Here is a 15974-nt window from a genome sequence, read left to right as displayed (position 1 = left end):
TACACGTTTATAGAGGGGCAACTGATACATCGGATCATTATTTAGTTGTAGCTACAGTTAGAGTAAGAGGTAGATGGGAAAAGAGGAAAATGGCAACAACAAGCAAGAGGGAGGTGAAAGTGTATAAACTAAGGGAGGAGGAAGTTCGGGTGAGATGTAAGCAACTATTGGCAGAAAGGTGGACTGGTGCAAGGATGAGTAGTGGGGGGGTTCAAGAGGGTTGGAATAGTTTTAAAAATGCAGTATTAGAATGTGGGGCAGAAGTTTGTGGTTGTAGGAGGGTGGGTGCAGGAGGAAAGAGGAGTAATTGGTGGAATGATAAAGTAAAGGGTGTGATAAAAGAGAATAAGTTAGCTTATGAGAGGTTTTTACAAAGCAGAAGTGTTATAAGAAGAGTATATGGAGAGTAAAAGAAAGGTGAAGAGAGTGCAGGAGAGCAGATGATAGTGGGAGAGGCACTGTCAAGGAATTTTAATGAAAATAAGAAAAAAATTTGGAGTGAGTTAAACAAGTTAAGAAAGCCTAGAGAACGAATGGATTTGTCAGTTAAAAAACAGAGTAGGGGAGTTAGTAGATGGGGAGATGGAGGTTTTGGGTAGATGGCGAGAATATTTTGAGGAACTTTTAAATGTCGACGAAGAAAGGGAAGCGGTAATTTCATGCACTGGCCAGGGAGGTGTATCATCTTTTAGGAGTGAAGAAGAACAGGATGTGAGTGTGGGGGAGGTGCGTGAGGCATTACGTAGAATGAAAGGGGGTAAAGCAGCTGGAACTGACGGGATCATGACAAATGTTAAAAGCAGGGGGGGATGTAGTGATGGAGTGGTTGGTATTTTTGTTTAATAAATGTATGAAAGAGGGGAAGGTACCTAGGGATTGGCAGAGAGCATGTATAGTCCCTTTATATAAAGGGAAGGGGGACAAAAGAGATTGTAAAAATTATAGAGGAATAAGTTTACTGAGTATACCAGGAAAAGTGTACGGTAGGGTTATAATTGAAAGAATTAGAGATAAGACAGAATGTAGGATTGCAGATAAGCAAGGAGGTTTCAGAGCGGGTAGGGGATGTGTAGATCAAGTGTTTACATTGAAGCATATATGTGAACAGCATTTAGATAAAGGTAGGGAAGTTTTTATTGCATTTATGGATTTTGAAAAGGCATATGATAGAGTGGATAGGGGATCAATGTGGCAGATGTTGCAAGTATATGGAATAGGTGGTAAGTTACTAAATGCTGTAAAGAGTTTTCTATGAGGATAGTGAGGCTCAGGTTAGGGTGTGTAGAAGAGAGGGAGACTACTTACCAGTAAAAGTAGGTCTTAGACAGGGATGTGTAATGTCACCATGGTTGTTTAATATATTTATAGATGGGGTTGTAAAAGAAGTAAATGCTAGGGTGTTCAGGAGAGGGGTGGGATTAAATTATGGGGAATTAAATACAAAATGGGAATTGACACAGTTGCTTTTTGCTGATGATGCTGTGCTTATGGGAGATTCTAAAGAAAAATTGCAAAGGTTAGTGGATGAGTTTGGGAGTGTGTGTAAAGATAGAAAGTTGAAAGTGAACATAGAAAAGAGTAAGGTGATGAGGGTATCAAATGATTTAGATAAAAAAAAATTGGATATTAAATTTGGGAATAGGAGTATGGAAGAAGTGAATGTTTTCAGATACTTGGGAGTTGACGTGTCGGCGGATGGATTTATGAAGGATGAGGTTAATCGTAGAATTGATGAGGGAAAAAAGGTGAGTGGTGTGTTGAGGTATATGTGGAGACAAAAAATGTTATCTATGGAGGCAAAGAAGGGAATGTAAGTATAGTAGTACCAACACTCTTATATGGGTGTGAAGCTTGGGTTGTGAATGCAGCAACGAGGAGGCGGTTGGAGGCAGTGTGTGGTGTAAATATTATGCAGAAAATTCGGAGTGTGGAAATTAGGAGAAGGTGTGGAGTTAATAAAAGTATTAGTCAGAGGGCTGAAGAGGGGTTGTTGAGGTAGTTTGGTCATTTAGAGAGAATGGATCAAAGTAGAATGACAGAAAGCGTATAAATCTGAAGGGGAAGGAAAACGGGGTAGGGGTCGTCCTCGAAAAGGTTGGAAGGAAAGGGTAAAGGAGGTTTTGTGGGCGAGGGGCTTGGACTTCCAGCAGGCGTGCATGAGCGTGTTCGATAGGAGTGAATGGAGATGAATGGTATTTGGGACCTGATGATCTGTTGGAGTGTGAGCAGGGTAATATTTAGTGAAGGGATTCAGGAAAACTGGTTATTTTTGTATAGCAGGACTTGCGTCCTGGAAATGGGTAGTACAATGCCTACACTCTAAAGGAGGGGCTCGGGATATTAGCAGTTTAGAGGGATATGTTGTGTATCTTTATACATATATACTTCTAAGCTGTTGTATTCTGAGCACCTCTGCAAAAACAGTGATTATGTGTGAGTGTGGTGAAAGTGTTGAATGATGATGAAAGTATTTTCATTTTGGGGATTTTCTTTCTTTTTGGGTCACCCTGCCTTGGTAGGAGATGGGTGACTTTTTAAAAAAAAATATATATTTATCCTCTTTTTCATAAAATAGGTATTACTTATTACCAAACCTCTGTCTACACATAGCTCAATTAAAATCTCCACATTTTCATTTACCCCTGGCACCCCAAATTTACCTACTACTCCCTAAACAACATTTTTACCCACTTTAGCTTTGAAATCCCCAACCACAAGTACTCTCACACTTGGTTCAAAACTCCCCATGCATTCACTCATTTCTCAAAATCTCTCTCTCTCCTCTACACTTCTCTCTTCTCTAGGTGCATATACGCTTATTATAACCCATTTTTCACATCCAGCCTTTACTTTACTCCACATAATCCTTGAATTAATACATTTATACTCCTTCTTTTCCTTCCATAGCTTATCCTTCAACATTATTGCTACTTCTTCTTTAGCTCTAACTCTATTTGAAACCTCTGACCTAATCCCATTTATTCCTCTCCACTGAAACTCTCCCACCCCCTTCAGCTTTCTTTCACTTAAAGCCAGGACATCCAGCTTCTTCTCATTCATAACATCCACAATTGTCTCTTTCTTATCATTCGCACAACATCCACACACATTCAAACATCCCATTTTGACAATTTTCCTCTTTTTCTTTTTAGTAGACTATACAAGAAAAGAGGTTACTAGCCCATCGTTCCCGGCATTTTAGTTGACTTTTACAGTACGCATGGCTTGCGGAGGAAAGATTCTTATTCCACTTCCTCGTGGATATAAAAGGAAAAGTAATAAGGACAAGAAGTTTTTTCTTTTTCAACAAACCGGCTGTATCCACCAAGGCAGGGTGACCCAAAAAGAAAAACAAAAGTTTCTCTTTTTAAATTCGGTAATTTATACAGGAGAAGGGGTTACTAGCCACTTGCTCCCGGCATTTTAGTTTCCTCTTACAACACGCATGGCTTACGGAGGAAGAATTCTGTTCCACTTTCTCATGGAGGTAAGAGGAAGTAAACAAGAACAGAAACTATAAAGAAAATAGAAGAAAACCCAGAGGGATGTGTGTATACAGGAGGGCCCCACTTATACGGCGGGTTAGGTTCCAGGCTATCGCCGTAAAGCGGAAACCGCCGTAAAGTAGAACACCCTTTTTTTTCCACTTACAAATGCATACAAACACTAGATAACAAGTTTACACTAACATATATTATGTTAGCAATAGAACCAGGCATCAAAAAACAATAAAAAAGTACAATACACACATAGTGCACTCATTACTTACCTTAAAATATTTATAGTCTTAACCCTTTGACTGTTTCAGGCCCCTCTCTGAAACTGTCATTCTATGTCGCTCAATTTTTGAAAAAAAAAAAATTTTTTCTTATGAAATGATAGAGAATCTTTTCCCGATGGTAATGACACCAAAAGTTCGAAATTTGGTCGAAAACTCGTGGAATTATGCTCCCGCGAAGTTAGCGGTCTCTGCGACATATGCGTATCGGCGATTTCGCCGACTTTGAGCCCTATTTTCAGCCAATTCCATTCTTGCTGTGGACCAAACTCATAGCTATTTCTTTAGAACTCCATTTTATCTATCAGCTGAGTACAAGAAACCTCCCATTTACTAATTTGGACTACCCAATATGGTGGTCAGAAATTGGCAATTTGGCCAATTTCATGCAAAATAAAAAAGATGCCAATTTCAAAATAGGGTCCAGAATAAACAAGGTAGACATTCGTGGCACTAAAATAACATATCCTCTGTTCATTAGTCACATCTCTAGGCCCCTCTTATATTATTATTGCTTTCTATTTTGATTTTTTATTCATACAAAAAAATACAAAATTTACTGTTATGCAGACGACTGCATTATTGTAAAAATGGTATAAATAATATCAGTGCACTAGTGAAAGAATATTAGACTCCCCAGTTGACGTGTATTGGACGTGTGGTGTGATTTATTTACTCTTGAACATTGGTAAAAATCGAACATTTCCGCTACTTTGAGCTCAGTTTCAAGGTCGTTTTCATCATAAAAGTAATGAAAATCATCTCTATTTCTGTAATATGTTTTCCATTTTATCACCTAAGACCATGAAAACGCGAATACAACGATAAATACTATACGAAAATACACCTCAAAGTCGGCGTTTTATTCCAAAAAAACGATCAGAGTTTTTTTTTTCTCATTACGCAATGTGTGCTGCAGGATTTTTTTTATGTGGTGCACACTGACCACACAGACCCATTCTCTCACATGTGGGCCTACCAGCTTTCTCCCACTTGATTTGAAGCCGCTAGAATTATTGAGTATATATACGTCAGAAACATTGGCTCATAAGACGTATTTATACGTCGAAAACAGTCAAAGGGTTAATCTAGAGTGAGACAAGTAGTATTTATTGTAAGAAATCAAGTGTGGTATGTATGGTAGTCAGCCAGGCTACCATACCAGGCCACCCCACCCACACATACTATTCTATGATATTTAAGCATCCCAGAGCGATAAAATGTATATACAGTTCACTCATTACTTACCTTAAAATATAGGGTGAGATGAGTAGTATTTATTGTAAAAAATCAAGTGTGGTATGTATGGTAGTCAGCCAGGCTACCATACCAGGCCAACCCACCCACACATACTATTCTATGATATTTAAGCATCCCAGAGCGATAAAATGTATATACAGTTCACTCATTACTTACCTTAAAATATAGGGTGAGATGAGTAGTATTTATTGTAAAAAATCAAGTGTGGTATGTATGGTAGTCAGCCAGGCTACCATACCAGAGAAAGAATGAGTGCATGAGAGAGGACTGGCGCAGAGTTATGTAAACAAACCAGGCGAAGGTAAGTTTTGTAAACAGTGTACACGTCTGGTTTGTGTACAAGTTACATTGTGTACAGGTTGTCTCTACATTGATACGGTAGAATAAATAAAGAAGAACACTCCCATTCTCATGTAACATCATTTTGAGAAGAAATGATGCTCTGAGTGAAGGCAATGGAAGTAAGTCACTCTGACTTTTTTTGGGTTATCCTAGGTTCTCTACACATATGTTGTTATGTATTTATGTTATGTATCGTGTTTATTATATAATTTTGAAAAAAATATCACGGATGGATTAATGAAAATGTGTATATTAACATAATATACAACATTTAATGATACACCGAGCTCAGACAGCGTAAACAAACAAACTGAACAGGTTGTGGACGATCACTCGGTCAGGCGAAATAGACGGTATTAATACGTGTCCAGTTTTAGTTCATTCATGTACATTTGTAAGAGTTTGTGAAACTTTTACCTTATAATATTTTTATTATTATAATAATAATTAAATCACGAAACAAATACTCTTACACTGTGTACAAGTTAGTACAGAATTATAGCTATAAAGTGAAGGCATACGAAAGGAATATTTTTCTACAGTTATCCCTAGTAACAGGTGACGGGCTAGAGAAAACGTAATTCTTCCGACACTTCTACAAACCGTTTGGTAAACATCTCATATATATTTGTATAAATTTTTATACTGTGGGTGCATGTATCATGTTTGTGTGTTACATAATGTGTTTCTTATATAATTTTGAAAAAAATATCATAGATAGATTAAGGGAAATGTCTATATTAACGTAATATGCGACATTAATGCGCCCAAGAGATTATTATTATTATTATTATTATTATTATTATTATTATTATTATTATTATTATTATTATTATTATTATTATTATTGCATCAAGAGTAGAGAGACTCTTAGTGATTTTAATGTGTACCTACATGCCAGCACAGTGTGTAAGTTTATTTAGGTACAGGTGTACACAAGTTTAATTATCAAGTACAATACATATAAAATATACAATAACTTTAAAACACTTGAAATTTTGGAAAGTTTCCAGACATAATAAGGAGATGTGCTCAGGGAGAATGTAAACAAACTCGGTGGGCCGCTGTGACCTTATTAGAAAGACAGGTGGGGGGAGCCGTATAGCGAGTTTTGGTCATAATTTGAAATGTCCGTATTAGCGGAACGCCGTAAAGCGAAACGCCATAAAGCGGGGCCCTGCTGTATATGCTTATACATGCATGTGTAGTGTGACCTAAGTGTAAGTAGAAGTAGCAAGACGTACCTGAAATCCTGCATGTTTATTAGACAGAAAAAAAAGACACCAGCAATCCTCCCATCATGTAAAACAATTACAGGCTCTCGTTTTACACTCACTTGGCAGGACGGTAGTGCCTCCCTGAGTGGTTGCTGTCTACCAGCCTACTACCTATATCTATACCTATGAGTGAAAAGGGTTGGATATGAGTGGGACCTTCCAGTTATGGGTTATTGAAGCTAATTCCTTGGGTAGCTTTAGGAATAGGTTGGACATTTATTTGTGTAGGAATGGTTGGATTTGAGAAGGACCTGCCAAGTATGGGCCAGTAGACCTATTACAGTGTTCATACATTCTTATGTTCTTTTACTAGCAGTAAAAGTACCCAAAACAGTGAGACGTGCTACATCTCTGTAGTGTATAGCTAAACCTGCAGTGCCACCTTCTTGTCAACCATCTTTCCCAATTACTGCTTCTTTCTTCACTGCTCTATTCAGTGCTGTCACATATTTGTAGTGTCTTGTGGTAGCTTTTGTAAACCCACTCACTTATATTTTTTTTAACATAACACTGAGGCGGGTAATATTTTGTGAAGGGATTCAGGGAAACTGGTTAGCCGGACTTGAGTCCTGAAAATGAGATGTACATTGCCTGCACTGTAAAGGAGAAGTTTGGGATATTGTCGTGTGTGAGTGCCTCTGTAAAGACAGTGATTATGTATGAGTGATGGTGAAAGTGTTGAATGATGAAAGTTTTTTCTTTCTTTTTGGGTCACCCTTCCTCGGTGGGAAACGGCTGACTTGTATAAAAAAAAAAAAATCTCTTATTATTAAGTCTATTTTACTTTATAATTGAATCATTAATTTGCAATATGTCAGTGTGGGCATTTTCAGAATAAAGCAGTAAAACAGTGAAATAATGCTACCCTCTCCCATAATAGTTCTTAGTCCCAAAATTGCATCTTTTTCAGGCTACCCTGGTCTGATTGGAGAACCTGGGCCACGTGGCCCAAGGGGTCCACCAGGTATTCCTGGCTTAAAGGGTCTTCCAGGGGATCCTGCTTTTGGAAGTAAGGGCATAGATGGACGTCCTGGTCAACCGGGTACTAATGGTCTACCAGGTCCTCCTGGTGTTCCTGGACCTAGAGGTATATATCCTCAGTTATCAGTAGTGCTTATAGTACATATTGCTAAATTAGCTTTTATTCCTACATTTTGGGCCATTTTATATCCTTATGTTTGACCACTAATAAGAACATTAAGAACATTGCACTACAATGAAATTTAAAAAGGTTTATTTAAGGAAAAGTACAATAATATAATTTTACAGATGCAAAAATAGTTTTAATTAAAATTTTATTTGATTTTGTCTTGGAGATCTGGAAATTATAATTTTCAAAATATGAATACAGCAGTTGTATTTTATATATATATATAATTTATTTTATGGCTCTAGAGAAGTGATATAATTTTCAGGAGTCAAGCAAGAAATACGTAATTGAATCATCTTGTTATATTTAGGTCCAAAAGGTTATCCTGGGCGAGGGCGAGCCATAGTGGGTCCCAAAGGACCCAAAGGCTTCACAGGACCTGCAGGTGAACCAGGATTGATGGGTGCTAATGGACGTAATGGTTTACCAGGTCATAAAGGAGTCAAGGGAGATGATTGTTTTCCATATTTGAGTAAGTACTGAAGCACAGTATTTTCATATTATGAGTTTAATAAGTGCTGTATATAATTATGTAGATTGCACTAAATTTTGTAAGTAGCATTTTCACAGAAAAAGTACACTTATGCACTGTTTAAACATAGATAATTTGATTTTTTTTTTCTTCCCTCTCCTTCTTGTCCTTTGGTACCTAAGTGCTTTTCCATAAATTCACATATACATATAATCGAGTGATGACCCAACTTTTGAAGTGAAGACATTGTTCTTATTCCCAAGTAAAAGGGAATGAACTATGAAAGAAAGAAAAAAGGTTATCTGATTATAGCACACAAAATATTTCAGGCAGACAAGGATAGGTTGTTTACTTGGGAAGAAATGAGAGCAAGAGGGTTAGGTTAGAAATTACACACCCAGATGAGTTGCAGGGATATCCAAAATTACTTTTTTGGGATATGGGAATCTTTCTAGTTCGAGTGGGCAGTGAATTCAAAGTTTAGAAATTAAAAGATGATGTAGAGTGACCAAGGGTATAATTCAGAGAACTAAGAAGGGTTTGTTGAGGTGGTTTAGACCTGTAGGGAAGATAGAGAGGGATGGGTTGATAAAGAAGGTGTATAAATCTGGGGTAGAAGGTAGAAAGGAAGGGGTCATCTCAGGAATGGTTGGAGGGAGGTGGTACAAGAGGCTTTCAAGTTTTAGGAGAGCTTGAGCATCCAGCAGACTTGTGTGAGTGTGTTAGATAGGAGTGAATAAAGATGAGTAGTTTTTAATGACATGCTATTGCAGTGTAAGCAGGATAACTTTTATGAAGGGATTCAGGGAAAACAGTTAGCCAGACTTGAGTCCTAGAGGTGGAAAAGGCAGCGCCTGCAATCTGAAGGAGGGTTGGAGACATTGCAAGACAAAGAAGAGACCAGTAATGTAATAAATTTAATTGGGATCTGTTTAAGACTCATATGATTGGATGGTAGTACCTCTCAGGATGGCTGCTGTATACATACTTTCCACCTAAGACAGTATGGATAGGGTGAATACATTTCTGTATTTTCTTACTATGAGTATCAGTACAATATCATAAAAGGATGTTTTAGCTTGACTTATACTACCCTGCAGGAGACAGTACAATTTGAACTATCCCTAATAATGGATACTAATCCATGGTTAAGGATGGGATGATACCAAACTTTTGGCAATAGCAATAATGATACTCAGTTTTAGGCAGATATAGATGCTGTCAAAATTAGCTGATACCCACTGATACTGACACCAATATCAACATTAGCCAGTGCCACTGACACCGATACTTTGACACCTCTAACATGATGCTTGCCAATACTTCAACACCCCTAACCATGATGCTTACAAAAAAGGACATAAAATGGTTTTATATAGCTGATTACCTTCATTCACAGGACAACCATGTGACATTGGTGATGTGGGAACACCTGGCCAAAATGGGATACAAGGGCGAATAGGTCCACCAGGTCTTCCTGGTCCACGAGGACCAAAAGGTAGCCCAGGGAAAACTGGCCTTCCAGGGTTAAGGGGGCTTGATGGTGTGCCTGGATCTGCAGGTAAGCTTTGTTTCATATGTGACAGTTCATCAGACTATATACACTTGTAACACTTCAACAGATAATTTACTTGTGACAGTTCAGCAGATCATACATAGTTTCTTGTGAAATTGTAATCTCGTAAAAAGGGGGAAAATGTAATTGGAATAAAAGAAACTAGTTATTGCATGACACAGTTTTTATTTAGAAAAAATGCTTGTAATAATAAGAGGAAAATGTCACCAGTGTCCAATAAAGATCAACACTTTCCCATTAGTACTGTTTAATAATAATAATCTCCATGGGGAAGTGGAACAGAATTCTTCCTTGGTAATCCATGCGTGTCATAAGAGGCGACTAAAATGCCGGAAGCAAGGAGCTAGTAACCCCTTCTCCTGTATATATTACTAAATTTAAAAGGAGAAGCTTTCATTTTTCCTTTTGGGTCGCCTTGCCTTGGTGGGATGCGGCCAGTTTGTTGAAAGAATAATAATAATAATAATAATGTTTAAAGGAGTAAATAAATGTCCTCAGTCTGTGTCATTAAAGTATGTCAGGAAAACCTGCACTCTATAATGCCCAAAGTAATACCTTATCCTGGTAGGTTTTTGGGCGAGACAAAAAGTTATACTAGCCTGGCAACAACATATAGTGAGGCATCTCATGATTCCTTGGTGCTACTGGCTACATCATAAGTGCCTTCTAGGCTTGTGATGTAGATGGTCTTACGTCCCTGGTTTCCCTGCTCTGGGTCTCGAGGCCTGATTTTGTCAGATATTTTTGGCTATTGACAAATATGCGCAGGAGAAGGACTGCTACTACATACTACTGCTGCTGCTAACTACTACTACTGCTACTACTACTAACTGCTATTACTGCTAACTACTACTAACTACTGCTACTACTACTAACTACTAACTACTACTACTAACTACTACTACTACTAACTACTACTACTACTACTACTACTAACTACTACTACTAACTACTACTACTAACTACTACTACCTACTACTACTACCTACTACTACCTACTACTACTACCTACTACTACTACGAACTTTTACCACTACTAACTTCTGCTACTACTTCTAGCTTCTACTACTACTAACTTCTGCTATTACTACTACTATTAACTACTGCTGCTAATTGCTAACACTACTACTGCTAACTACTACAAACTATTGCTACTAGTAACTACTATTACTACTAGTAACTACTACTGCTAACTACTGCTACTAATTACTACTGCTGTTAATGCTAGCTACTACTACTGATTACTACTGGTAACTACTACTAATTGCTACTAGCTACTACTACTACTGACTACTACTGCTGTTACTAGTAACCACTATTACTGCTACTACTACTAACTACTACTACTGTACTAACTACCACTACTACTAACTATTACTACTGTACTAACTACCACTACTACTAACTACTACTACTACTGTACTAACTACCACTACTACTGCTTCCTCCTGTTCTACCACTCCTGTCCCCCACCCCCTCTCATATATGTTCTAGTTTTCTTTCCTTCGCACTTCTCTGTTTGACTAGTTAATGGTCCAAGTCAGGGCCAAAACTTTGTCACAAGTTTCAGTGTAGGTTATTAGTGTAATGCATCCATCTCAGCCCAAGTACCACAGCCATCCCCCTAGCCCAACAACAGCCCAGTAGGGCCACACCAAACCATCTCCATACATCTCAAGACCTGCTAGTACCACTGGCCAGAATGTAAAGTAAGAAAAAATTGATTTAGGTATTCTTGTCTGGCTTTTTTTTTTAGCTCAGGAATATGACCCCATTTTTCCCTATATATTCTTCAGTTCATATAACAGAGGTTTCTAATACAACACTGTTTTCAGGACTGTAACCACTGCATTATGTGAGAGTCTATTGTAAATAAACTGAGGAAAAATTACATATATGTATTTTGCTCCAGGCCAGTATCCAGAAATGACTATAAAATTATTTTAAATGTAGCTTCAAGTAATAACCAATTCTAATTGGCTCAAACTTATAACAGTGTGTTGTTAAAAGAGATACCAGTTTTTTGTTATTTCTCCAAATTGTATTTAAAAAACTCTACAGTTATATCACCCTCTTGCATCATTAATTAATAATGATAAGGTTTGAACCATGTAGAACAATGCAAGTTCACTTGCAACTGGTTTGTTGACCAAGTCAGGCTGGAAATTGTTGAGTAATTTTTTTTTCCTGCACTATGTTAGTAAAAGTACAGTGGAACCTCTACTTATGAGTGTATCCACATGTGAGTTTTTCCAGATATGAGCAGTTGCTTGGTCGAATTTTTGCTTCCAGACATGAGCCAAATTTCCAGATATGAGCGGGCCTCAAGGGAGGTTCCTTGACGCTGGTGAGGGGCTCTTGCTCTTGATCTAGGGAATTGGATCTCGGTTGTTTGTTGGACTATCTTATTGAAACTTGGGCAATGTATGACGGAAAGATGCTTCTTAGCGTACACCAATATTGAAAGAAATCAGACCATAAATAATGGAGTTCACTTCTCAGTTATTAGCCTCCCCTTAGCGGTATATATCCGTATGGTTTTTATGGTTGTATTCTCATTTTTTTGGTCTCATTTGATAGAATGGAAGATATACTACAGAAACAGATGTGATTTTGATTGGTTTTACAACTAAAAGTATCTTGAAATTGAGCTCAAAGTAGCAGAAATGTTCGGTTCTTTGGCGATGTTCAAGAGTAAACTAATGACATCAATAACAAAAAGGCACAATACCGTGACTGGAACGTTACACAAATAACCCGCACATAAAAGAGAGAAGCTTACGACGACGTTTCAGTCCGACTTGGACCATTGACAAAGTCACACTGACTTTGTCAATGGTCCAAGTCGGACCGAAACGTCGTCATAAGCTTCTCTCTTTTATGTGCGGGTTATCTGTGTAATGACATCACTTCCAATACCTGTCCGATTAACACTGCCCCTCAACCTTCGCATGTTGGAAAGCTCTTCAACATGCTAGCAAAAGTGGGAGCAGACATCATGAGGTAGCAGTGGCAGATAACATGAAGCAGCAGTGGTAGACATCATGAAGCAGCAGTGGTAGACATCATGAAGCAGCAGTGACAGACATCATGAGGTAGCAGTGGCAGACAACATGAAGAAGCAGTGGCAGACAACATGAAGCAGCAGTGGCAGATATCATGAAGCAGCAGTGGCAAAGTGTAGCATTAAGAGTGTAGCAATTAAGTGTAGCATTAAGAGTGTAGCACACTAACCACATATGTAATGACATGTATTTTATTCATTCTAGTGTGTATATCATGTTTCTATGTTATTAATATTGTTTATTATGTCATATTACATAAATTGTGATATATAAATAAGCTGTAGAATTGATATCAGGGAAATTATTGAAGTATTATCTCGTGCCTGGAACTCCACTGGAATGAATTAATTCCATTTCAGTTAATTTAAATGAGGAAAATTGAGTCTGCAAATGAGCAAATCCAGATGCGACCAAGGTCATGGAATGGATTAAACTCGTAAGTAAAGGTTCCACTGTAGTTGCATTCAAACATTATTTTGACCTAACAAAACCAGCTTGCATTATGTTGGAACCAGCTTGCATTATGTTGGAACCAGCTTGCATTATGTTGAAACTATATTTGGCTCAGATGGTGGTCCTATTAGAATGTAAATATATATTCATCATATACTGTACTGAAACACAACTGGATGGAAAAACAGCTCAAGCTAAGCAGTGGCAGTTCAAGTATTTGGTGTAGTGTTGATGATAGTGCAAAATAAAAATTGCATTACCTTTTTCATACTTATTCAAGTACCTTTTACAGTATAGCTTACAGGTAAACACTACCATACCAAACATAAGTTTATAGTATCCTTGTAAGAAGCTCTGTAAATGGCAAGGGGAAGCTTGACATCTGAACTTGGTAAAAAAATAAGTCTTAAAACACTGTTTATGCATGCAGAAATTAATATAAACTATAAATAAGAAAACCAAAAATACAGTATACAGTACAGTATATTTTACTAATTTTTATACATGCATATATAATGGTAGTGCTGTAATGCATTTTCTACAAAAGCTCAGATTTGATTTCTCCCATACTACTGGCAACATCTCTTATTAATGTTGAATACTTGTTGGTAAAAGATATTGCTTACAGGTTACTCTGGAAGAACTGGCAAAAAGGGTGAGCCAGGTGATCTGTTGCCTGGACAGTTAATAAGAGGCAGACATGGAGATGATGGACTCCCAGGGTACCTTGGCCCAAAAGGTGCACGAGGAGATAATGGCTTAGATGGAGCAAGAGGAATTCAAGGCAGAAAGGTGCAGTTTTTGTTTGCTGAGTACATTAGAAGTACAATAATTTCCAAGAAAAAATTTAATTGATCAAACCAAAAAATGTGGAAAAGTAAATTAATTTTTTAGCAAAGGAAATATTTATCATGTGTAGTACTCATATTTTCAGAGTTTGTATTGTAAGTATGGTCAGTTAAATTTAGAATATAGAGGAAAACTTGTTAGCTCTGATCACATTTGCTTCTCGTATATTAAAACTTGTTCTATTTCCTGACGACTCAACTTTTGTTATCTTCCATTCAGATCCTGTTTTTCTCAGTCACACGATTAATGATGAGCTCATAAAAATACCTACCGGGGTGACTACCAGTAAATTCACTTTTAACATGGGCAAGACTTTCTGAATGATGTTTGGAAACTGCTACAAATGTACACATCATTATAATGATAAATGATTCACTCATTGTAATACAAAATGAGGGAAAATTCCTAGGTCTGTACCTTGATAACAATTTAAAATTTAGCACTCTCATCCAGCATATAATAGGATTTCCGAAACAGTGGGCATCCCATCTGTAATTGGGCCTCAGCTCCCAGATGAAGTATATGTAGGTAACCTACATATCGCTATCTCATGTGCAACAAACACATGAGAGCAACAGTCAGGCTTCTCAGACTTGTCTTCCCTGGCATGATAATCTTAAGTCACTATTACAAGCTGCAGTAATAGAGGGTATTACTGCAGCTTGTAATACCCTCACCTCAAAATGATGGTTGCTCTCAGGAGTATAATACATGGTAAATGACAGTGAATGATATTTAGCCATCTAGTAAAAGGTATTTCAGGGCATTTTATTATATTATTAATAACAAATTGGCTGTTTCCCACCAAGGTAGGATGGGAAAGAAAAGCTTTCATCATTCATTCTATCACTATCTTGCCAGAGGTGTGCTTATACTACAGTTATAAAACTGCAACATTAACACCCTTCCTTCAGAGTGCAGGCACTGTACTTCCCATCTCCAGGACTCAAATCTGGCCTGCCAGTTTCCCTGAATCCCTCCATAAATGTTTCCTTGCTAACACTCCAACAGCACGTCAAGTCCTAAAAGTCACTTGTCTCCATTCACTCCTATTTAACACACTCACACATGCTTGCTGGAAGTTCAAGCCCCTCGCACACAAAACCTCCTTTACTCCCTCCCTCCAACCTTTCCTAGGGCAACCCCTACTCTGCCTTCCCTCCACTACAAATTTATGCATTCTTGAAGTCATTCTATTCTGTTCCACCCTCTCTCCATGTCAAAACCACCTCAACAACCCTTCCTCAGCCCTCTGGATAATAGTCTTGGTAATCTTGCACCTCCTTCTAATTTCCAAACTATGAATTCTCTGCATTATATTTATGCCACACATTGCCCTCAGACACATCATCTCCACTGCCTTCAGCTTTCTTGTTGCAACATTCCCCACCCATGCTTCACACCCATATAAGAGCATTTGTATGACTATACTCTCATACATTCCCCTCTTTACTTCCATGGACAAAGTTCTTTGTCTCCACAGACTCCTCAGTGCACCACTCAACTTTTTTTCCCTCGTCAATTCTGTGATTCACCTCATATATTGTTATCCTCATCACCTTACTCTTTCCTATATTCACTTGTAATTTTCTTCTTTTATATACCCTACCAAACTCATCCACCAACCTCTGCAACTTCTCTTCAGAATCTCCCAAAAGCACAGTGTCATCAGCAAAGAGCAACTGTGACAACTCCCATTTTGTGTTAGATTTTTTATCTTTTAACCCCACACCTCTTGCCAACACCCAAGCA

The 15974-nt window shown here is 37.8% G+C and overlaps 1 protein-coding gene across 1 annotated transcript in view; it reads left to right on the top strand.

The window, feature by feature from the left end:
• LOC128703688 (collagen alpha-2(IV) chain) overlaps positions 1–15974 on the top strand; it is a 208302-nt gene that overhangs the window by 42926 nt on the left and 149402 nt on the right. Inside the window, exons 8-11 of the mRNA XM_070101287.1 lie at positions 7568–7744; positions 8118–8279; positions 9679–9840; positions 14002–14165. Coding sequence (XP_069957388.1) covers positions 7568–7744; positions 8118–8279; positions 9679–9840; positions 14002–14165 — 665 coding nt within the window. The remainder of the gene's footprint in view (positions 1–7567; positions 7745–8117; positions 8280–9678; positions 9841–14001; positions 14166–15974) is intronic.

The sequence above is a fragment of the Cherax quadricarinatus genome, chromosome 76, assembly GCF_038502225.1.
Source record: "Cherax quadricarinatus isolate ZL_2023a chromosome 76, ASM3850222v1, whole genome shotgun sequence".
NCBI classification, from domain to species: Eukaryota; Metazoa; Arthropoda; class Malacostraca; order Decapoda; family Parastacidae; genus Cherax; species Cherax quadricarinatus.
Note: the sequence above shows the minus strand (reverse complement) of the source record. Positions and strands in the feature narration are given on the sequence as shown.